The sequence below is a fragment of the Abramis brama genome, assembly GCF_963993115.1.
Source record: "Abramis brama genome assembly, chromosome: 5".
Classification (NCBI taxonomy): Eukaryota; Metazoa; Chordata; class Actinopteri; order Cypriniformes; family Leuciscidae; genus Abramis; species Abramis brama.
The window spans coordinates 4,024,416-4,047,952 of record NC_139967.1 but is presented as its reverse complement, the minus strand read 5'-3'; the positions used below and the strand labels follow the sequence as shown (position 1 = coordinate 4,047,952).

Here is a 23,537-nt window from a genome sequence, read left to right as displayed (position 1 = left end):
TTTTTATGAATTATTTTTTTTCACGCACGTGAATTTTTTGTGTGTGTACGTGAATTAGGTTTCATGCATGTGAAATTGTCTACGCATGTGTGAATCATGTTTTTTGCATGAATTATAATTGAGACAAATCCGCTTTCATACAGGTAGAGGAAATAAGACTTCTTGGAGTTATATTAGACAGTAGACTGAAGTGGTCAAAACAGATATAAAATATGGTAACAGGTATGGGAAGAGGTTTGTCAGTTATTAAGAGATGTGTAAACTTTTTATCACAACACTGTATTTATAAAATTGTGCAAACAATGGTTCTTGCTTAGATTATTGCCCAGTGGTGTGGTCGAGTGCACCAAGTAAAGACAAAAAAATTAAGTCTTAAGTGTGCCAATAAAATAAATGTTAAAATAGGAATTTATTTTAATGAATGTCCCTTTTAAATAGAACAAATATCAGTTTAATAGCAGTAATATGGTTATTTTACAATAGTCAGTTTTTACTGTACATGATAATTACAGCTTGATATTGTTACAGTAATATACTTTAACCACCAATTACAGTAAATAACTGTAAACAGCCATTGTAGTTCTGAACTCTGTTTAGGGTATGTCAGATATTTGTAATTGACCACCCATTTCAAATGTGTCTAAAATCCTAGAAATTAAGTGATAAAGGGTTATTAATCTATAGTAGCTAATGTGTTTTAGTATGACTGGAGCTCTGGAATGGATTAACCAATCAGCATCCAGGACCACAACTATCAGTTTAGTAATAATGTGCATTTGTGCGGTTTGCTATATGATATCAAATGACCAACAAAACCTTATTTTTCAAGAGCACTTTATTAATTCATTGGAACAGAAACAATAACTGACAAGAATACAATATCTGTCAAAGTATCTTACAATATTTTTTATCTGAAATCATACTTTGCTGATTTTCTTATTAATTATCAGCTGTTAATAAACGTCAATCATGAAAAGAAACAGATTGAAACATTTTTAACATTAAACAGAAATGAAGCACAAACTTTATCAACCTCTGATGATCTTATAATGGCACACAAATCACATTTTGCAGAAAAAGTAATAATGCTTATCAATTTTAAGTGATTATTAAAGATAGAAAAAGAAATGAAATACAATTTATTGTTGAATAATCTACAGTATTTTGTTCAGTTTAGTCTGTATTTAGATTGTTATAAGTTGTGTATTAAGTAACACAGTGTTAAATTTAGTCATGTTAGCGCCTGGATCTTTTTTGCCCAATGATCGCACGAATCTCTTCCACCACTTTTGCTTGATTGTTTGTGATGTTTTTTCCAGCGACCTCCATTAGATCAGTGATCAACTTAGCGCTTAAAGGACCTTGAAACGTGCCATATCTCTTCCTCCAGTCCTCAATTTTAGCTGATGGAGCAATAACACACTTAAATCAGAACACAGTTGATATTTCTGTTTTATTCAGAATATTGTAAGATCATAACTTGCCTCCACAGTTGACCACATTAAAGAGAGGGATGTGAATCACGGTTGGAACTTTTTGGCCTTTGAACACATAGAAGTCCTTCGGTTTCTCTGAGTCTCCATTAGGAATGTTGACCTCAGGGAAAGGGATTTTTCGTTCCCTGCACATCTTGGCAGCTTCCTTCACTGTCTGCAGAGGAAAAGCATTGCAAATCACTTTATTAAAAGTGGAAGTACTTCCAGGGATTCATGTGTCAACCGAGAAACTGACACTCAGATGAATGGTAATGCTAACGGATAGCTCACTCCGGGTATTAGATTTTCTTTATATATACCACATAAAGATGGTGAAATTAAAACATATTTAAATAGTTTTCATCTTGTTTTTTTCCCCAGGTAAAATGATAAAAAGCATTTTTAATTTTAGGTTAGTGTGACCTCTGAGTCTGATGGTCATTGTGTCAGCAAGATTCTTAAAAAAAAAAAAAATCTTCTGTGAAGAAAGTCATGGGTTTGGAACATGAGGGTGAGAGAATGATGATTGAATTTACATTTCTAGGGGAACTAATCCTTTAAATGAGGTTATATGACAGTAAGTGTGCATTATTATGTTAAAGAGAAGTATATATAATACCGTGAAAGGATCACCATCACTGAAATCCAGGGAAATGATGAGGTCAATGTTTCTCTCTTCTCTCAGCACTGAGAAATAGGGTGAGTTGAGCAACAGTCCAGCATCTTCATAGTCTCTCATTTCACTTTTCAGTAGAGGGATGGGCACTGCTCTAGCTGACAGTATTTTAGGGAGAGATCACAGCGAGACATTAGTTTTTTATTATTCACCAATGAATTGCCAGTTATCAGCAAGTCTCTTCTCACCTGTCATGTTGTGGAGAAAGTCATATCTCCTGCCCCAAATCCACTGAGTCATGCATCTACAAATGCTGTAGCAAAGACCTGTACAACAAATACACTCTTTAAAATAAAGTTTCTTCAGTGGTTCTTTGGTTCCTTAAATGGTTCTTATGAAAAGTCTTTGAGACTTTCTTGACTTGACGATAAGGTTCTTTGGAGATTCAAGAAGTTCTTGATGTCTCGCTTTCTTCAGATCAGTGTTTTGTTTTTGTTTTAGTTTTAAAGAACTAGTACATAGATGGTTTTGTAAAGAAAATAAAAAGTTCTTGGAAATTCAAAAGATTTGTTTATAGCAACGGTTTTCAAAACGGGGATATCGCAGAATGTGTGAATGTTGGTGCGTTTGTGCCATACCAGAAATAGGAAATATATTTTAAGAATATCAAAAAGCATCACTGTATTTACATATTTCAGACATGACACACAACAAGTGTTTCGCATATCAACCCTAGGTGACTCCTCGTGGACTGAACACAAAACAGGGTGTACAGCGTGACCCGTATAGTCCGATTCATGAACAAATAACTCAAATTAACTATGAGCTGGTTCTTTTATTGAATTATTCAGACTCACGTTTTGAATCAGTCCGATAATTATTTTACTGATAAACATGTAAAGCACCAAGAAAGAAAATATGTATTCTCTCTTTACCTGTATTCCTCACACACTTGTTTTTATAGCTTGCCACAACAATCCTTATGCTAATGCAATGAAACTAATAAGTAGCCCTCGCTCTATCTAATAATATGGCAAGGAAAATAAAAATGTTAACCAAAAGAGAACAAATGCATGTTTTTTCTTCACTACAATGTGTTTAGCGGTTCTCAAGATAAATTATATATAATTACCACTCTAGGGTCCTAGTATGAGAAAGTTTAGGCATTAGGCATTAAATCACACTGGCTCAAACTGGAAGCTCAGTTATGGCTATTTAAAAGATAAAAACGTTTTGTTGGGGAAAGTGGCTTATTCATCAATCTGGCTTGAAAATCAAAAGTGAAGTACATTGTATATATCAGTTCAACCTACCGAACGGCCAGAAACTGAACCGAACACTCAAATAGTTGCATACATCCGTGGTGTAACGCTCCATATACAGTTTTGCAGCTTTTTTATCAGCGACATTCAGTTTCTCCACTTGAAAAATCAGCTGACTTTTGCCTCCAGCGAGGTCTGTAAAAAGAGAAGAACATAACTGAGTGATTCTTATCTGACAACATATAATTCCAGTTTTCCAGATTAATCAGCTTCATCTCATGTTTGTATGCAGCATCCTGAGCTTACTGATGTAATATAGTGTGTGTGCATATAAAAAACACACATATTTGCATTTGAACTATCATCAGTAAACTCACTGAAAGAGATTCTGGAGTCTGGAGAGCGAATTTCCTCAACTTAATGTCTTTACACAGTTCTGATCAACTGCCTGCAGGGGTTCGAATCAACCCAAATTTTTATTGATTGCATAAATTAAAACCTTAGACACAGGGTTGATATTTTTGCATGTTGGAATTTCAATATTCACTGTTGAATTGTTTGTTTTTCATAAAATTTGTTTATACATAAAAGCCATTAAATATCTGTTTCATAATAATATCGTCTCGGTTACGTATGTAACCCTCGTTCCCTGAGTAGGGAACGGAGACGTTACGTCGGATGACGACGAATGGGGTTTCGCTTAGAAAGCCTATCATCTTCGAGTATATAAAACGAGCCAATGGCAATGAAATGCCATGGGTCTGCGGAATTTGCATAGCGTATCTCCGCCCCACGCAGGGGGTATATAAGGAAATGCGCGAGCAACATGCAGACTATGTCTTCGCTGAGGAGCCGAGACTGAACTCAGGCGTTCCAGCGGTACAGCGGAAGTGGCAGGGAGACGTAACGTCTCCGGTCCCCGTCTCAGGGAACGAGGGTTACATACGTAACCGAGACGTTCCCTTTCGTTGTCACTCCGAGTTACGTCGGATGACGACGAATGGGGTTCCCAGTGTAATCACGCCACCTCTCGACTGTCTTCCAGTGCCCTGCGTAAGTCTGAGCTCCCTGTCGTGAGACTGGCACGGACGAAGGACTCCTACTTAACACAGGAATACCAAGGTACACTGGGAAGCATATCTCAGTGGAAATATGCAATCATGCCCAACCCGAAGGGGGGGACTTGGAATACACATATGACCCCGAAGGGCTGCATACGGAGTAACACTGGGGTGTCCAGCCGCAGGTGGAATATTTAAACCCCAGGGGTGGCAAGGTGGCTTGCCAAGGGAAAGACACATGCTCAGAGAGGCTTACAGTGGAAATACACATGTGGGGGTCGCCCGGAGGGGGAACCATGCACATGGAGGCACCTAGCCAAGCACGAAAGCTGCCAGTGGCATAACTCTGGCGTTGACGTCGTCAGTGCTGGAGGAGACTCAGGGCTTATTAGGCTCACCTGAGGAAATATCGCACGTATCCCGTCCGTGGAGAGGAATGGCGAGCAAACGAAGACACCTGAGCAGAATCTAGCACCGGCTAGTTGAAGTGAGTACATGAGAAGAAACTGGCTCAACTCGGAGATTGTAGAATCTCGCAAATGTGTTAGGTGTCGCCCAGCCTGCAGCTCTGCAGATGTCTGTTAGCGAGGCGCCATGCGCTAGAGCCCAAGAGGATGCCACACTCCGGGTGGAGTGGGCCGTCACACCAAGGGGGCACGGTCGACCTTGCTGCTGGTAAGCCAAAGCAATGGCGTCCACTATCCAGTGAGACAACCTTTGCTTGGAGAGAGCCTTTCCCTTCAGCTTCCCACCATGACAGACAAAGAGCTGGTCTGAGGTCCTGAAACACTGCGTTCTGTCTACGTAAGCACGGAGGGCGCGTACTGGACAGAGCAATGCCAAGGCTGGGTCTGCCTCCTCCAAGGGCAGCGCTTGCAGGTTCACCACCTGGTCTCGAAAGGGTGTGGTGGGAACCTTGGGCACATATCCAGGCCGGGGTCTCAGGATCACGTGAGAGTTAGCCGGCCCGAATTCCAGGCACGCTTCGTCAACCGAAAATGCCTGCAGGTCCCCTACCCTCTTGATGGAGGCCAATGCAACCAGGAGCGCTGTCTTCATTGACAGGAACTTAAGCTCCACTGATTGCAGAGGCTCAAAGGGAGCACTCTGCAGGGCAGTTAAAACCACTGAGAGGTCCCAAGAGGGAACGAGAGGAGGGCGAGGAGGATTTAGTCTCCTCGCTCCTCTCAGGAACCTGATGATCAGGTCGTGCTTCCCCAGAGACTTACCTTCAACTGCATCGTGATGTGCGGCAATAGCGGCAACATACACTTTCAGGGTGGAGGGAGACAGCCTTCGCTCCAACCCTTCTTGCAGGAAGGAAAGCACGACACTGATCGGGCATTACGTGGGTTCTTGCTGTTTAGAAGAACACCAGTTGACGAAGAGGTTCCACTTCAACGCATAGGCATGTCTCGTGGACGATGCTCTAGCGGAAGTGATGGTAGCCACCACCGCTGGTGGTAGGGTACTCAAACTTACCTCGTCCCATCCAGGAGCCACACGTGGAGGTTCCAAAGATCGGGACGAGGGTGCCAAAGGGTGCCCCGTCCCTGAGAAAGCAGGTCCTTCCTCAGAGGAATTGGCCAGGGAGGTGCTGTCGCGAGGAGTACTAGTTCTGGGAACCAGGGGCGGTTGTGCCAATACGGGGCAACCAAAATGACCTGCTCCTCGTCCTCCCTGATCTTGCGCAAGGTCTGCGCAAGAAGGCTCACTGGGGGAAACGCATATTTGCGGAGGCCCCGCGGCCAGCTGTGCGCCAGTGCATCCGTGCCGAGCGTGCCCTCGGTCAGGGAATAAAACAGGTCGCAGTGGGACGAGTCGTGGGAGGCAAACAGATCTACCTGAGCGTCCCCGAACTGATCCCAAATCAGCTGGACCGACTGGGGATGGAGTCGCCATTCTCCAGCGAGAGGCCGAACTCGAGACAGCTCGTCGGCCGCCTGGTTCAGGTGTCCCGGAATATAAATGGCTCGAAGCGACCTCAGATGCTTCTGACTCCATATGAGGAGGTGGCGGGCGAGTTGCGACATACGGCGGGAGCGTAGACCACCTTGACGGTTGATGTACGCTACTGTGGCGGTATTGTCTGATCGGACTAGTACGTGTTGACCCCTGAGCAACGCCCGAAAGCGGTGCAGGGCAAGGCGTACAGCCAGCAACTCGAGGCAATTGACATGCCAAAGGCGCTGGGGTCCTGTCCAGGAGCCCGCGGCAGCATGTCCATTGCACATGGCACCCCAGCCCGTGGTGGAGGCATCTGTTGACACAACAACATGCCTGGAAGCTCGTTCTAAGGGCACTCCGGCCCGTAGAAAACTGAGGTTCGACCACGGGGTGAAGGTCTGACGGCAGGTCGGAGTCACTGGAACTCGGAGCGTGCCGTGTTGCCATGCCCACCTCGGGACTCGATCGCGGAGCCAAAGCTGAAGCGGTCTCATATGAAGCAAACCGAGCGGCGTTACAGCGGCTGCGGATGCCATATGCCCCAGGAGCCTCTAAAAACGTTTCAGTGGGACCGCACTCTTGCCTTCGAACTGACGAAGACAAGTCAGCAGTGACTGCGCGCGCTCGCTCGTAAGCTGCGCGGACATGGCGACCGAGTCGATTTCCATACCGAGAAAAGAGATCCTCTGCACTGGGCAGAGTTTGCTCTTCTCCCAGTTGACCCGAAGGCCCAGACGAGCTAGGTGCCGGAGCACAAGGTCCCTGTGTTCGCAAACCTGATCTCGAGAGTGAGCTAGAATCAGCCAGTCGTCGAGATAGTTCAGGATGCGAACCCCGTGTTCCCGGAGAGGAACAAGGGCTGCCTCGACGACCTTCGTGAAGACGCGAGGAGACAGGGCTAGCCCGAAGGGGAGAACCGCGTACTGGTATGCCTGCCCCTCGAAAGCAAACCGAAGAAACGGTCTGTGTCGAGGAAGAATGGAGACATGAAAGTAGGCGTCCTTCAGGTCGATCGCTGCAAACCAATCCTGTGGCCGTACGCATTCAAAAAGGCGTTTGGCCGTGAGCATCTTGAACGGCAGCCTGTGAAGGGAGCGGTTCAAGACGCGCAGGTCCAGGATAGGTCGTAATCCACCGGATTTCTTCGGTACAATGAAGTAGGGGCTGTAGAAGCCGGACCTCATTTCGGCTGGAGGGACAGTCTCGATCGCACCCTTCGCCAGTAGGGTGGCGACCTCCGCTCTCATGATAGGGGCATTGCCACCGACCATAGTGGAGCGGACTCCCGCGAAGCGGGGAGGAGACCGCGCGAACTGAATCGCGTAGCCGAGCCTGATGGTTCTCGCGACCCAGCGGGACAGCCTGGGGAGCTCTAGCCAGGCCCCCAGAAACTGTACCAGCGGGGTCATCCGAACCACAGACGTACCGTCGGTGGTGCAGCGAGGCAGAATGACCGGCCCAGGCGAGGGTGGCATAGCGACATGTCCTGCCAGAGGAGACCAGGGGAGGACCAGCGTCCCACGGGGGCGTGCTCTGGCAGGGGACTGGCGACAGAGGGGGATGAGAGGAGCGTGGCCCGTGGGCGGCGCATGCTGTCATCCGAGAACTCTGTGTGCTCAGAGATGAGTGAGTCAGTTCTGTCTTTAACCACATTAGGGTGCTGCCCGTCGAGGGACGAGCAGCGGGGGTGGGAAAACCAAGGATTCTCCCCCGGCCCTCCACCGGGGGAAGGAGCGGCCCTGCTACCGTCTCCTGCACAGAACTGGGTGTCATCTCTGAGCAGCCACCCTCAGGAGCGCCGCTTGGCCTGGCGTTTAGCGGGGCGCGGGGCTGGAGGGGGCTGTGACGCCTTCCTACGGCTTCCTCCACGACGCGACCCGGGAGCAGCGGACTGCTGGGGCCGATCGGGAGGGGCGGGAGCCGTAGGAGGGCGTCCTCGGCGGTGCGCAGGCTGAGGCACCTGTGCCGACGGCTGCGCTGCCGGAGCAGCGGGCCGCCGGGGCAGGACATGTTTTAAAGCCTCAGTCTGCTTCTGTGCAGTCGAGAACTGCTGGGCAAAGTCCTCGACTGCTCCGCCGAAAAGGCCAGCCTGGGATATGGGGGTGTCGAGGAACCGGGTCCACTCGGCCTCCCGCATATCAGCCAGGTTGAGCCACAGGTGTCGCTCCTGGACCACACAGGTGGACATCACCTGACCCAGGGAGCGTGCGGTCACCTTCGTCGCCCGGAGAGCGAGGTCGGTGGCGGCACGCAGCTCATCAAAGAGCCCTGGGTCAGTCCTCCCCTCGTGCATGTCACGCAACATCTGGGCCTGGTAGACCTGGAGTGTCGCCATAGCATGCAGTGAGGAGGCCGCCAGCCCCGCAGCTCTATAGGCCTTCGCCACAAGCGTGGAGAAGAACCTACAGGCCTTGGAGGGGTGCTTAGGGTCGCCGCGGGAAGAAGCACTCTGAGGACACAGTTGCATCGCAACAGAGCGTTCAACCTGGGGAACCCCAGTGTACCCTTTGGCGGCCGCCTGATCGAGAGGAGGCAAGGCGGAGGAGGTCGCCGAGCGATCACGGGAAGACAGGGGTGCCTTCCAGGACCTCGTGACCTCCTCATGCACATCCGGGAAAAAAGGCATTGGGGTTGGACGCCGACGAGGGTCAGCGGCCGCACCCAAAAACCAATCGTCCAGCCGCGAGCGCACTGGACCAGGTGGCAGGGACCACTCTAGTCCAATGGCCGCGGCTGCCCGGGAAAGCATGGCCGTCAGCTCGGGATCTGACTCGGGCAATGCTGGTACACCCGAGGGTGGCAGCACAGCCGAGCCATCACTTCCCGAGGACTCCTGCCCACCTTGAGATGCAGCGATCGACATAGAATCTTCATCTGGAGCGCCGAATGAGACCCGCGGCAAGTCAGAGGACTGTACCGCGGTCACATTCGGAACACTCGCGGGTTGCACGGAGGTAGAGGGGGGTGTGGAGCGTGGAATAGTCGGCGCTTGGTTCCACACCGTCACCCTCAGGTCACCCTGGCCGCCAGCCGAAGTACCAGCTCTCGCGGAGATCGGGGTGCGGATGAGGGGACTCTACTATACAGATCATTGAGTCTCGACCGTAACCGTGCGATGGGCATGTTCCCGCAGTGGGAACATGACTCATCCACAAACGCTGCCTTAGCGTGCTCGACACCCAGACACACAAGGCAGAGATTGTGCCCATCAGAATCAGAAACTAATAGACCGCACCGTGTAAGCTCTTTTAGAAAGGAGATTTCTCCGCAAATGCTGAAGCGACCAGGGAGAGAACACACACACACTGGCAAATCACTGCACAGATAAGCAGGGAATGTGCACTCGCTGGAACTCGCTGTCACACCAACACTTGGAGAGAGGCTCGTCTCGAAGAGAAAGAGATGATAACTCAGAATTGGCTGTGGAGTGAAGTAATGAACTTGGCTCCGAAGCGAAAACATAGTCTGCATGTTGCTCTCGCATTTCCTTATATACCCCCTGCGTGGGGCGGAGATACGCTATGCAAATTCCGCAGACCCATGGCATTTCATTGCCATTGGCTCGTTTTATATACTCGAAGATGATAGGCTTTCTAAGCGAAACCCCATTCGTCGTCATCCGACGTAACTCGGAGTGACAACGAAAGGGAACTATAATTACTTTTAAACATATAGGGCCCATTTGAATTCAAATAGTCTTTCAAAAATAAAAATGTATTATTCTTAAATAAGTGTCAATAAACAGCAGGTTCCGTTGTGACTTACCTACAGTAGATTACATATTTAATTTGACATGAACTTGCTATGAGGGACATACTCTCCAGTCAATGGGTCAACAAAACAAGAGGACAAAAACTCTTGAAAACATGCACTGTGGATATTACACTTGATCTGACAGTATAACCACTGAACAGATTGTACGTCTGTCCTCCATTTTCATTTTCATTTGCATCAATATTAAATATATTTCACGAGTTCGCATTTACATATAATTTGAGGGGGTAAAGTTTAATGCGTATTTGGCGTGCTGTCCGGAGGGAGGGCTCCGAGCTCGGAGTTCGGCCCGAACCCAGAGTACTCCCCCCGTATGTAAGTGCTCAGGACTAGAAGCGTGGAGAAGGGGTGGTGGAGGGATGCTGCAAAACTGTCAATGGAATGAGGTGAGACTGCTGAGTATATATACACCTCTTACCATTGATTGCTCCTGAACCTTGTTAATAAAACATCATTTGTTGGGCAATAACAGTGGAAATGTTCAAAAACCTTTGTTTGTTTGTGTCTCTTCAAAAAATTAAACCCTTATATATAAATTCTAGCTTTAAAAAAGGTTTACTGGTCAGAGTTGTTCTGATGGATTTATCATGAACAGAAGGATCTTTGCCATCCAAAACACAGAGATTCATGTCCACAAGGTCCAAGAGCACCTGGAAACACTTGTGGGAGTCTGGATCTTCTGAAGAAAACACACAGTGAACAAACATGAAAACACTGAAAAATGTTTTATGAAATATTTTACCACATGTAACTTATCAATAAATAAATCAACAAGAAATGTTTTACCTTTCCCCATTCCCACAAGGGATCTTAACCAATTAAAGAAATCTAAAGAAAAAAACAGAGTTCATATGACAATGATTTGACTGTCAGTTTTAGGCAGAAGAACTGATTCTTCAGAACAAATGCAGCAGCACCTTTTATCTTTTGCCAGATGAATTTCCGATTCTCGTCTCCATCAGCTAAAGCGCTGCCACACAGACCTGCAGAAAACACACAATATCAGCAACAAACAGAAAGATTAAAATAAATAGTACAAAAGCCTATCATTTTTTAAAATGTTAGCTGTGATCAGATTAGGTAAGGTGGAGTAAGAAATCTAATTTCTAAATATTTATTGAATAATTATGCTTGACTTTTCATCTGAACATTTGTGCCATTTATTTCATCTTAAGAGTTTTGAGGTTAAAGGATAATTTTGTATTATTATTATTAATTTATTTTGTCATTGGATAGGCCTATCCTTGATCTGGGAATTTATCTAATGTTGGACATTAAAGGTTTTTATGTCAGTTTGTTAATTGGGCACACTTAACGCATTTAAGCCCAGTTCACATTATTTCTCAAGTGCAGACAGGACAGAGAATTTCTGGAGCAATTTCACGGTTCTATATGATCTGTTTGTCACCATGAATATAATAAAATGTTGAGTGGAACAGAAACTGTTTGCAGTCTTAGTGAGTTTGATTCATACATTGATAGTTTTCGTTAAGGTAACACAAAACACAAAATGGGTGCACTATTAATAATATGAATCAGTGCATCATCCATGCATCCATATTAGTGCACCTACTCCTATTAGTGGGCCTACTCGTGTTACCCATGTTAATTATATGATGCAATGACCAGTTCAACACTGCTGCAGTTCATATTTAAACTGTTAATTAGCAATCGTGGTGGTTTATTTTCATGGGATCCCAATTACGTCATCACGCCGACGTTACGCCGAACGTGAGCGACTGAAAGGGAACGTCTCAGTTACTAATGTAACGTCTCGGTTACGTATGTAACCCTCGTTCCCTGAGTAGGGAACGGAGACGTTACGTCGGATGACGACGATTGGGGTTTCGCTTAGAAGCCTATCACCTTCGAGTATATAAAACGAGCCAATGGCAATGAAATGCCATGGGTCTGCGGAATTTGCATAGCGTATCTCCGCCCGCCGCAGGGGGTATATAAGGAAGTACGCCGGCAAAATGCAGATATGTCTTCGCTGAGGAGTCGAGACTGGACCCAGGCGTTTTTCAGCGATACAGCGGAAGTGGCAGGAAGACGTAACGTCTCCGTTCCCTACTCAGGGAACGAGGGTTACATACGTAACCGAGACGTTCCCTTTCGTGGTCACTCCGAGTTACGTCGGATGACGACGATTGGGGTTCCAGTCTAATCACGCCACCTCGGCTGTCATCCAGTGCCCTGCGTAAGTCTGATCTCCCTGTTGTGAGACTAGCACTAACGAAGGAGTCCTACTTAACACAGGAATACCAAGGTACACTGGGAAGCATATCTCAGGAGAAATATGCAATTATGCCCAACCATAAGGGGGGGACTTGAGAGACACATATGACCCAGAGGGATGCATATGGAGTATCGCTGAGGTGTCCAGCCGCAGGTGGAATATTTAAACCCCAGGGGTGGCAAGGTGGCTTGCCAAGGGAAAGACACACGCACAAAAGAGACTTACAGTGGAAATACACATGTGGGGGTCGCCCAGAGGGGGGACCATGCACATGGAGGCACCTAGTCAAGCGCAAAAGCTGCGTTATGGCAGATTGGCATAAGTCAGGCGCTGACGTCACCGGTGCTGGAGGAACTCAGAGCTTATCAGACTCACCTGAGAAGAAATCGCACGTATCCCGTCCGTGGAGAGGAATGGCGAGCAAGCGAAGACACCTGAGCAGAATCTAGTACCGGCTGGTTGAAGCAAGTACATGAGTAGAAACTGGCTCTACTCGGAGATTATAGAATCTCGCGAATGTATTGGGTGTCGCCCAGCCTGCAGCTCTACAAATGTCTGTTAGCGAGGCGCCATGCGCTAGAGCCCAAGAGGAAGCCACACTACGAGTGGAGTGGGCCGTCACACCAAGGGGGCACTGACGACCTTGCTGCTGGTATGCCAAAGCAATGGTATCCACTATCCAGTGAGATAACCTTTGCTTTGAGAGAGCCTTTCCCTTCAGCTTCCCACCATAACAGACAAAGAGCTGGTCTGAGGTCCTGAAACACTGCGTTCTGTCTATGTAAGCACGAAGGGCGCGTACTGGACAGAGCAGTGCCAAGGCTGGGTCTGCCTCCTCCAAGGGCAGCGCTTGCAGGTTCACTACCTGGTCTCGAAAGGGTGTGGTAGGAACCTTGGGCACATATCCAGGCCGGGGTCTCAGGATCACGTGAGAATTAGCCGGCCCGAATTCCAGGCACGCTTCGTCAACCGAAAATGCCTGCAGGTCCCCTACCCTCTTGATGGAGGCCAATGCAACCAGGAGCACTGTCTTCATAGACAGGAACTTAAGCTCTACTGATTGCAAAGGCTCAAATGGAGCACTCTGCAGGGCAGTTAGAACCACTGAGAGGTCCCAAGAGGGTACGAGGGGAGGACGAGGAGGATTCAGTCTCCTCGCTCCCCTCAGGAACCTGATGATCAGGTCGTGCTTTCCCAGAGACTTACCATCAACTGCGTCGTGATGTGCGGCAATGGCGGCAACATACACTTTCAGGGTGGAGGGAGACAGCCTTCGCTCCAACCCTTCTTGCAGGAAGGAAAGCACGACACTGATCGGGCATTTCGTGGGTTCTTGATGTTTAGAAGAACACCAGTTGACGAAGAGGTTCCACTTCAACGCATAGGCATGTCTCGTGGACGATGCTCTAGCGGAAGTGATGGTAGCCACCACCGCAGGTGGTAGGGTACTCAAACCTGCCTCGTCCCGTCCAGGAACCACACGTGGAGGTTCCAAAGATCGGGACGAGGGTGCCAAAGGGTGCCCCGTCCCTGAGAAAGGAGGTCCTTCCTCAGAGGAATTGGCCAGGGAGGTGCTGTCGCGAGGAGTACTAGTTCGGAGAACCAGGTCCGGTTGTGCCAATATGGGGCAACCAAAATGACCTGCTCCTCGTCCTCCCTGATCTTGCGCAAGGTCTGCGCAAGAAGGCTCACTGGGGGAAACGCATACTTGCGTAGGCCCCGCGGCCAGCTGTGCGCCAGTGCATCCCTGCCGAGCGTGCGCTCGGTCAGGGAATAATACAGGTCGCAATGGGACGAGTCGTGGGAGGCAAACAGGTCTACCTGTGCGTCGCCGAACTGATCCCAAATCAGCTGGACCGACTGGGGATGGAGTCGCCATTCTCCAGCGAGAGGTCGAACTCGAGACAGCTCGTCGGCCGCCTGGTTCAGGTGTCCCGGGATATAAATGGCTCGAAGCGACCTCAGATGCTTCTGACTCCATATGAGGAGGTGGCGAGCGAGTTGCGACATACGGCGGGAGCGTAGACCACCCTGGTGGTTGATGTACGCTACTGTCGCGGTATTGTCTGAACGGACTAGTACGTGCTGACCCTTGAGCAGCGCATGGAAGCGATGCAGGGCGAGACGTACAGCCAGCAACTCGAGGCAATTGACATGCCAAAGGCGCTGGGGTCCTGTCCAGGAGCCCGCGGCAGCATGTCCATTGCACATGGCGCCCCAGCCCGTGGTGGAGGCATCTGTTGACACAACAACATGCCGGGAAACTCGTTCTAGGGGCACTCCGGCCCGTAGAAACTTGAGGTTCGACCACGGGGTGAAGGTCTGACGGCAGGCTGGAGTCACTGGAACTCTGAGCGTGCCGTGTTGCCATGCCCACCTCGGGACTCGATCGCGGAGCCAAAGCTGAAGCGGTCTCATATGAAGCAATCCCAGCGGCGTTACTGCGGCTGCGGATGCCATATGCCCCAGGAGCCTCTGAAAAAGTTTCAGTGGAACCGCACTCTTGCCCTCGAACTGACGAAGACAAGTCAGCAGTGACTGCGCGCGCTCGCTCGTAAGCTGCGCGCACATGGCGACCGAGTCGATCTCCATACCGAGAAAAGAGATCCTCTGCGCGGGGCAGAGTTTGCTCTTCTCCCAGTTGACCCGAAGGCCCAGACGAGCTAGGTGCCGGAGCACTAGGTCCCTGTGTTCGCAAACCTGGTCTCGAGAGTGAGCTAGGATCAGCCAGTCGTCGAGATAGTTCAGGATGCGAACCCCGTGTTCCCGGAGGGGAACAAGGGCTGCCTCGACGACCTTCGTAAAGACGCGAGGAGACAGGGCTAGCCCGAAAGGGAGAACCGCGTACTGGTATGCCTGCCCCTCGAAAGCAAACCGTAGAAACGGTCTGTGTCGAGGTAAAATGGAGACATGGAAGTAGGCGTCCTTCAGGTCGATCGCTGCAAACCAATCCTGCGGCCGCACACACTGGAGGATGTGTTTGGCCGTTAGCATCTTGAACGGCAGCCTGTGAAGGGAGCGGTTCAAGACGCGCAGGTCGAGGATTGGCCGTAACCCACCGGACTTCTTGGGTACAATGAAGTAAGGGCTGTAGAAGCCGGACTTCATCTCGGCTGGAGGGACAATCTCGATCGCACCCTTCGCCAGTAGGGTGGCGAACTCCGCTCTCATGACAGGGGCATTGCCACCGACCATAGTGAAGCGGACTCCCCTGAAGCGGGGAGGAGATATCGCGAACTGAATCGCGTAGCCGAATCTGATGGTTCTCGCGACCCAGCGGGACAGTCTGGGAAGCTCTAGCCAGGCCTCCAGAAAGTGCACCAGCGGGGTCATACGAACCACAGACGTACCGTCGGTGGGGCAGCGAGGCGGAATGACCGGCACCGGCGAGGGTGGCATAGCGGCCCTGTGCGGGGGCACGGTCATTAACCGTGTCCTGCCAGAGGAGGCCAGGGGAGGGCGCGCGTCCCACGGGGGCGTGCTCTGGCAGGGGTCTGGCGACAGAGGGGAATGAGAGGAGCGTGGCCCGTGCGCGGCGCGTGCTGTCATCCCACACCTCTGGAACAGAGGAGGGCTGAAGTGGCGGGACCCGAGGGTGGCGCGCACTGCGGCCCTCGGACTCTGTTGGCTCAGGATTGGGGAATTCAATTCTGTCTTTAACCACATTAGGGTGCTGCTCGCCGTTGGACGAGCAGCGGGGAGTGGAGAACAAAAGATTATCCCCCGGCCCTCCACCGGGGGAAGGAGTGGCCCTGCTACCACCTCCTGAACAGAAAAGAAAGCCAATCCTGAGCGGCCCGTCTCAGGAGCGCCGCTTAGCCTGGCGTTTAGCGGGCTGCGGGGCTGGAGAGGGCTGTGGCGCCTTCCTGCGGCTTCCTCCACGACGCGGCCCAGGTGGAGGCTGCTGCTCGGGCCGTGCGGGAGGGGCGGGAGCCGCGGGAGGGCGCCCTCGGCGGCGAGCAGGCTGAGGATTCTGAGCCGACGGCTGAGCAGCGGAGCGTCGGGGCAGAATGTGTTTAATGGCCTCAGTCTGCTTCTGGGCAGTCGAGAACTGCTGGGCAAAGTCCTCGACGGCACCGCCGAAAAGGCCGGCCTGGGATATGGGAGCGTCAAGCAGACGAGTCCGCTCGGGCTCACGCATATCGGCCAGGTTCAGCCAAAGATGTCGCTCCTGGACCACAGCTGTGGACATCACCAGACCCAGGGAGCGCGCGGTCACCTTCGTCGCTCGGAGAGCGAGGTCGGTGGCGGCGCGCAGCTCATCAAAGAGCCCTGGGTCTGTCCTACCCTCGTGCATGTCACGGAGCATCTTGGCCTGGTAGACCTGTAAGATGGCCATGGCATGCAAAGAGGCAGCTGCCTGTCCCGCCGCTCTGTAAGACTTCGCCACCATGGTAGACGAAAATCTACAGGCTTTGGATGGGTGCTTAGGATCACCACGCGATGAAGCGCTTGCCGGACACAGCTGCATCGCGACAGAACGTTCCACCGGGGGAATCCCAGTGTACCCACAAGCATCAGCCTTATCGAGGGGAGGAAAGGCGGAGAAAGCCGACGAACGATCACGGGAAGACATGGGAGCCTTCCAGGACCGCGTGACTTCCTCATGCACTTCCGGGAAGAATGGTGTTGGGGTTGGGCGGCGACGAGTGTCAGCGGCCGCTCCCAAAAACCAATCATCCAGCCGCGAGCGCACTGGATCGGGTGGCGGGGACCACTCGAGCCCAATGGCTGCGGCTGCCCGGGAAAGCATGGCAGTCAGCTCGGGATCAGACTCGGGCAATGCTGACACGCCCGGGGGCGGCAACACAGCCGAATCCTCACTTCCCGAGGACTCATGCCCACCTTGTGATGCAGTGATGGACATCGCATCCTCTGCTGGAGCTCCAAACGAAATACGCGGGGCCTCCGTAGAGGGACCAGCGGCTTCCGCCTGAACACTCGCGGGTTCCGATGCTGAAGAGGGGTGTGTGGACCGTGGACGTGTCGGCGGTGTGCTCCACACAGTCACCCTCAGGTCACCCCGGCCACCAGCCGAAGTACTAGCTCTCTGGGAGTCAGTAGATCGGGGTGTGGGTAGGGGGACTCTCGCTCTGGTGAGCTCATTGAGTCTCGACCGCAGCATGGAGATGGTCATGTTCCCGCAGTGAGAACATGAGTCATCCACGAACGCTGCTCTAGCGTGATCAACGCCCAAACACGCTAAGTAGAGATCGTGCCCATCAGCAAAGAATACATCGCCACCACAACCAGAAGTGCACGGGCGAGGCATCTTTAAAAAGACGTGCCGCGTGCAATGCTCTTTTTGTGAGAGGAAAAACTCCGCGGATGTTGAAGCGAACAGGGAGAAATCACACTATCTGTCAGATCACTGAACAGATCAGCAGGGTAGTGAGCACTCGCTGAAATCGCCGTCACACCAACACCGGAGAGTTCGCTCGTCTCGAAGGGATGAGAAGAATAACTCAGAATTTTTGGCTTGCAGGAGTGGAGAAGTTCTCGGCTCCGAAGCGAAAACATATCTGCATTTTGCCGGCGTACTTCCTTATATACCCCCTGCGGCGGGCGGAGATACGCTATGCAAATTCCGCAGACCCATGGCATTTCATTGCCATTGGCTCGTTTTATATACTCGAAGGTGATAGGCTTCTAAGCGAAACCCCAATCGTCGTCATCCGACGTAACTCGGAGTGACCACGAAAGGGAACCCTCGTTCCCTGAAGGAGGGAATGGGAGATGTAACGTCCCGTCCCCACGGTTGCTGGCCATCGCTGTACGGCCGAACATGTCTCGGCTCCGAAGCGAAAGACAATATGCGATGCACCTGCTGCTCGTGCTCACGCTGCAAGCAGAGCAGCTGATGCAATTATCGCATGCCAATGTGCATTGGCTCGTTTTAATACTCTCGAAGTAGATTGGTCTCTCAAGGTGATCCCAATTACATCGTCACGTCGACGTTACGTCGAACGTGAGGGACTGAAAGGGAATTCCTCTCTAAATACTCAATGTGCTGTTGAAATTGATGTTGTAAGAATTGAGAAATTAGGAAATGCCGGACAGTCTGGTTGAAGAGTGACCAGACCCTGAGAGAGGACAAAGGACCTCTCTGGAAATTAGCATTTAAACTCACCATTTGTGAGGCAAAGTCTCACCTCAGAACACATCTCTCCCCCTCTTCCCCACTCCCCCTCTCTCATGCTGAGACCACATGTAAATCACCCAAAAATCCATATGGTTTAATGTTAACAATTATCATCCAGTTTTATACATGTTTGGTATCATTTAAAATGTCACAGTGCGACTGGTACAAATGTCTCATTTCCAAATAAGTAAAATAAAAGGTAATAAGGTTTTTATGAGTTTAGGGATAACTGACACACAAAGGAAGGTGGTCTCCTGGCAAATGGTCTCACACCCCCAAAAGGTGTAACCTCTGAATGCAAATTTCCATTGTTAAAAGATGTTTCCAAGTGAAAGAGGTCCTGATATAATGAAATGCGGCAGGGGATTCGGGCCTTTCTGTATTTCAGATTAGCCCGTGAGGCTGAGAGTGAGACCTCTCAGCCTCATGTATTTCTTAATGTTGGGTTTGCATCTTCTCTCTATTCCAGAGCATTTGATGTTTTGTATCGATTATCTTTGAATTGATTATGAAATTGGCATGATACATTTACCTGACATAATAAATTGTTACATTTGATTATTCTGACTGACTTTGGCATTATTTTCATTAAAGAGTTAAAAGGAATAATCAAACATTCTCTCACATTTAATGATGCACAGATATCATTAAAACCTTTTCATTTATGGAGTCAGATGAAATAACGAGAGAATACATATTCAAATGTATTGCATTTAATCAAAAAATACTCGAGAAAAAGACAGTAACAAGTAAAGACCTTCCGCGCTGGTCGGATGCCGGTTTTGGGCCGACCGAGCACCAGTTTACAATGTCTAAACAATTTTCGATCATTTCTACTCATAATGTTATTGTTTTGACTGAAATGAGCAACTACTACAGACCTGATCACCGGCTGATCACAGAAACTATCGATCTATTAGTTTGTTACCTTGCAGGTACAGCATGTCAATTTCAGGCTGCTTCTTGATCATAGAGCCTTTTTCAAACTGACTGCCAAATTTGGAGACTCCCACAAACGCTCCAATGAGAGAATAACCTGCTTCATGTGGAGTGATCTCGAACCAGGGGTCTGCAGACAGAAACACGTCCATATAACAGCTGACACAAGCACATTTACTGTCTGTCTTTTTCTTTCACACAAACACACAGACCTCCTTCCTGTTTCTGTTTGCATTGCTTGTCGATCGCTGTGTAGATAGGAAACGGGTCTTTACTCTGCTGGTTCCAACACTTTGTGAATGGTTGTTCATCGATCTATAGAGAACGTTATTGTAGTGGAGACCACAGACAATTCGATATTTATTAAGAAAAGTATTTATAGTTTTATAACTAACTAACTATATACGAAGTTGGAAGAGGAGGAGGAGGAGGAGGAAGAGGAAGAGGAAGAAGAGGACGAGGGCAAAGAAGAGAAGGAAGGAGAGCCATCTCTGATGAGATTAGGGCAACACTTGTTGATCATGTGATCAACCACTGTTTGACCATGAGAGAGGCTGGACTGAGAGTCCAGCCCAGTTTGAGTCGATTTACAGTGGCGTCCATAATTCGAACCTTCAGAAATGAGAACAGGTATGCAACTATCTATTGACTATTTTAGCATTACAGTAATGTACTGTAAAATACGTATTGCATAAACATTTGTAACTCTAAGCTATCCATTTCACTGCATTGAATGAATGAGGTTGGTTATCATGCTGTCCTACATTTTTTTGTAAATTGTTCCTATGCTGAACACATACTGTGTTTGAATTCTGTACAGAGTGGAAAGGCAAAGACATCATGGAGGACGAGGATGCTTGTTTACAGATGTACAAGAGACTGCAATTATAAATATGTTTTTGGCCAACAATGCAATTAGGATTCGAGAGATAAGAGAGCATATCTTGAATAATGACACCATATTTAACATCATCAATGCTGTAAACCTGTCGACCATACAACGCATCAACGCAGACATACCATATTTACTCATCTGTATATCCTTTTGTCTGTTACAGAGAGTATTGGCGATGGATGCCCATGTAATTCGCCATGGATTTATTTATGTGGATGAGGTTGGCTTCAACCTCACCAAAACCAGGCGCCGCAGAAGAAATGTAATGGGACAGAGGGCAATTATCAATGTCCCTGGACAGCGTGGGGGTAATATAACTATGTGTGCTGCCATCACTCAAAACGGGGTCCTCTATCACAATGCCACACTGGGTCCGTACAACACCGGCCATATGCTCCCTTTTCTGTATGCAATTTACACAATGCTTGTCCCTGATCCAGATCAGGAGCCTGCTATGTGGTTATATGGGACAATGTAAGTTTTCATCGGGCAGTTCTGGTCCAAAACTGGTTTGCCACCCATCCACAATTTGTAGTTTTGTACCTACCCCCATATTCACCTTTTCTAAATCCCATAGAGGAATACTTCTCAGCCTGGCATGCCGAATACAGTGTTACATTTTGAAGGAGATGTGAGGCATTTTGCATTTTGTGTGTGAAGTTTTGGGAATTGTGTGTAGAGTTTTGAAAAAAGTGACATAGTTTTGAAAACGTGTGTAAGCAGTTGGAAAAAAACTGTAAGTACTTATATTACAATCTATTAAAAATATTCATCACATAAAATTTGTTTACCTGAATGTGACCACATCATAAATAAGTCATGTAAGTCATGAAAGCTGTGTTATGAATAGTTACAGACCTCTTTTACATAATCTGTGACGACCATCGCTGCCCAGAAGTCAGTCATGCTGAAGATGTCTTTCTCATCGTAATATTTCTTCAGTTTGGCAAATGCATTTCCCCAGCTGACTTTAGGACCGCTGAGTCTCCGGATGATCTTGTCTTTCACAGCCTCTAGTTTGGTGGACCAGTCTGGTTCCTGATATAAGGAGGCCATACACCTTCAGAAGAACAACATACTGCTGTCATTTATGACATTCAACTAATCTGTCTGTGTGTGTGTGCGTGTGTGTGTGTGTGTGTGTGTGCGTGTGCGTGTGTGCGTGTGCGTGTGTGTGTGTGTGTGTGTGTGTGTGTGTGTGTGTGTGTGTGTGTTTTCTCAGGGTTTGTACCAGGTGGATCCAGAGACTCCGCTCAGATAAAGGATGGAGTCCAGAAGACTGGTTTTCTGGAGCTGAACCAGGGATCCCAGCAAACCCACCATGGCTCTTTCTCCTCCTCCAGAACCCAGTAATGCAATGTTTGGCACTTCATCCTGAAACACACACAAAACTATTTAGTAAGTTATTTCGAGAAGGTATAGCCAGACAGAGTTGTGACAGAGTTGAAGTATAAGATGTTTTACCACACTGCAGCGTATGGCAAGTTTCTGCAGGCTTTGTTGAACAGTGTTTCTCCTGCTGACTCTAAACATCTCCTCATTCTTATTCAGAGAGTGTTCGATTCTCACCTCACTGTTGCAGCGACAGACAGACCATGAACATCATCACACACTGCTATTTAATATAATTGAATTTAATATATTCTTGATTTGAATACAATTTAGTCTAATGTTCATTTTGAACAGTTATTCTCAGAATAATCCATTTTGTCATAGACATTAATTGTGTAAGTAATGCAGCAGTATATGTAATGAAGTGCACTGCTTCAATGAGCAGGATTACCTTCCCTGGAGTTTGGATGCACTCATCTATAAAACAGAAGAATTAGTCAGTTAATCAAAATAGCAAATCAGTAACTTATGAAAAAAAGAAAAAATATTTCACAGGCGAAAAACCGGAGTAAGTGAAAAACGCCAACATTATACATGTCAAGCACAAGTGAATACAAACCTGGACTAATGGCCAAAAGTTTTTAAAAAAGCGACGTTAAGTTAAATATAAGTGTTTTACCTTAAAAGTTATAAGCTGCTAAACAACTGAATCTTTTAATTGCTGTCATTGAAATATAAACATGATATGAAATAGTTTAAAGTTTCTTTTAACAATAATTAAGGTGACTTTTAAATAATAATAATATTATAAAAAAATATTAAATGGCCATAATACCGCTATTGCCACTTAAACTCCTCCATTTGAAAAATTATTTGAATGGTACAGATGGTGATGTATGGAAATGTGAAATAATCCTGATTTTACACCCTCATACTGATCTTGTATTTATGCAGCACATTTGTTAGTGTGCAGATCATTGTTATGTTATTTAATATAATTTAATAAAAAGACTGCAAGGATTAATTTAATCTACTGCTGTCACATTCCAATTATAATGACATTAAGCCTTTTAATTGCCCCACTATTGCTGAAAAGACATCAGCTACGTAAAGCTTTAAACGATATACTCACTATTCTTGTATGGTCTTATAAATCCTGAGAATTCTCCAGCAACACAGCAGCCGTTTTCTCTCTGACAAGGCAGAAGATGCCCTTTTATAGGGCTCTGAAACTAAACTACATCATTAGGGGTGGAGATGGTGGCCATACATACACACACACACACACACATAGACTAGGAAAGTTTGACAATACTTCCTTCCTTCCTTGTAATTAACCCTATTGTTATATAGTTAACCTTGTGTTTACTGCATCTCACTTCACCTTTGATTAACATATAGCAAACTTGCAGTAGAACACATTGTAAATTGTTTTTAACAATTTAACATTCAAGTCGTCACCTTTATTTATATAGTGCTTTATACAATACAGATCAAAGCAGCTTTATAATGATAACAGTAAAAATAATTTGATGATGCAAACAGTTCATTTCGGCTCTACAGCAGCTCTGAAAGAAAATAGTGTCATTGTTCTGCTGAGGTCAGTTAATCATCAATTATTAAATTAGTTCATTTTATCTATAAAGCAGTTCTGCAGAAAAACAGTGATGTCATCATCTAGCTCAGTTCAGTTCCCATTCAATAGTGTCAGTGCAATCACATCAGTAATATTGTTGAATATTATACATTATTTTTCCAGATTTAAAAACATTTTACATTTTTAAAACTATGATAATCTGAACAAAGAGTATAAACATGCCATAATTAAAATAAAATGGCATAAGATCCACCACAA

General features: G+C 47.8%; 1 protein-coding gene across 2 annotated transcripts; it reads right to left on the bottom strand.

Annotated features, from left to right (window-relative positions):
* Positions 1-825: 825 nt before the first annotated feature.
* On the bottom strand, positions 826-22,902 carry LOC311082817 (cytosolic phospholipase A2 gamma-like). 2 transcript variants are annotated; one of them, XM_084113929.1, is made up of 15 exons: positions 22,815-22,902; positions 22,134-22,159; positions 21,815-21,923; positions 21,582-21,724; positions 21,209-21,410; positions 19,668-19,770; positions 19,445-19,585; positions 11,053-11,118; positions 10,922-10,963; positions 10,695-10,814; positions 3,405-3,548; positions 2,340-2,417; positions 2,095-2,249; positions 1,485-1,650; positions 826-1,403 (listed from the first exon to the last, which is right to left on the bottom strand). In XM_084113929.1, exons 2-15 carry the CDS (start codon positions 22,157-22,159, stop codon positions 1,237-1,239), a joined length of 1,662 nt encoding a protein of 553 aa, XP_083970055.1. In that variant the 5' UTR covers positions 22,815-22,902; the 3' UTR covers positions 826-1,236. The 2 variants fall into 2 exon arrangements, with proteins under 2 accessions (XP_083970055.1, XP_083970056.1); XM_084113930.1 differs by having other exon boundaries at positions 10,695-10,811.
* Between the last annotated feature and the right edge of the window lie 635 nt (positions 22,903-23,537).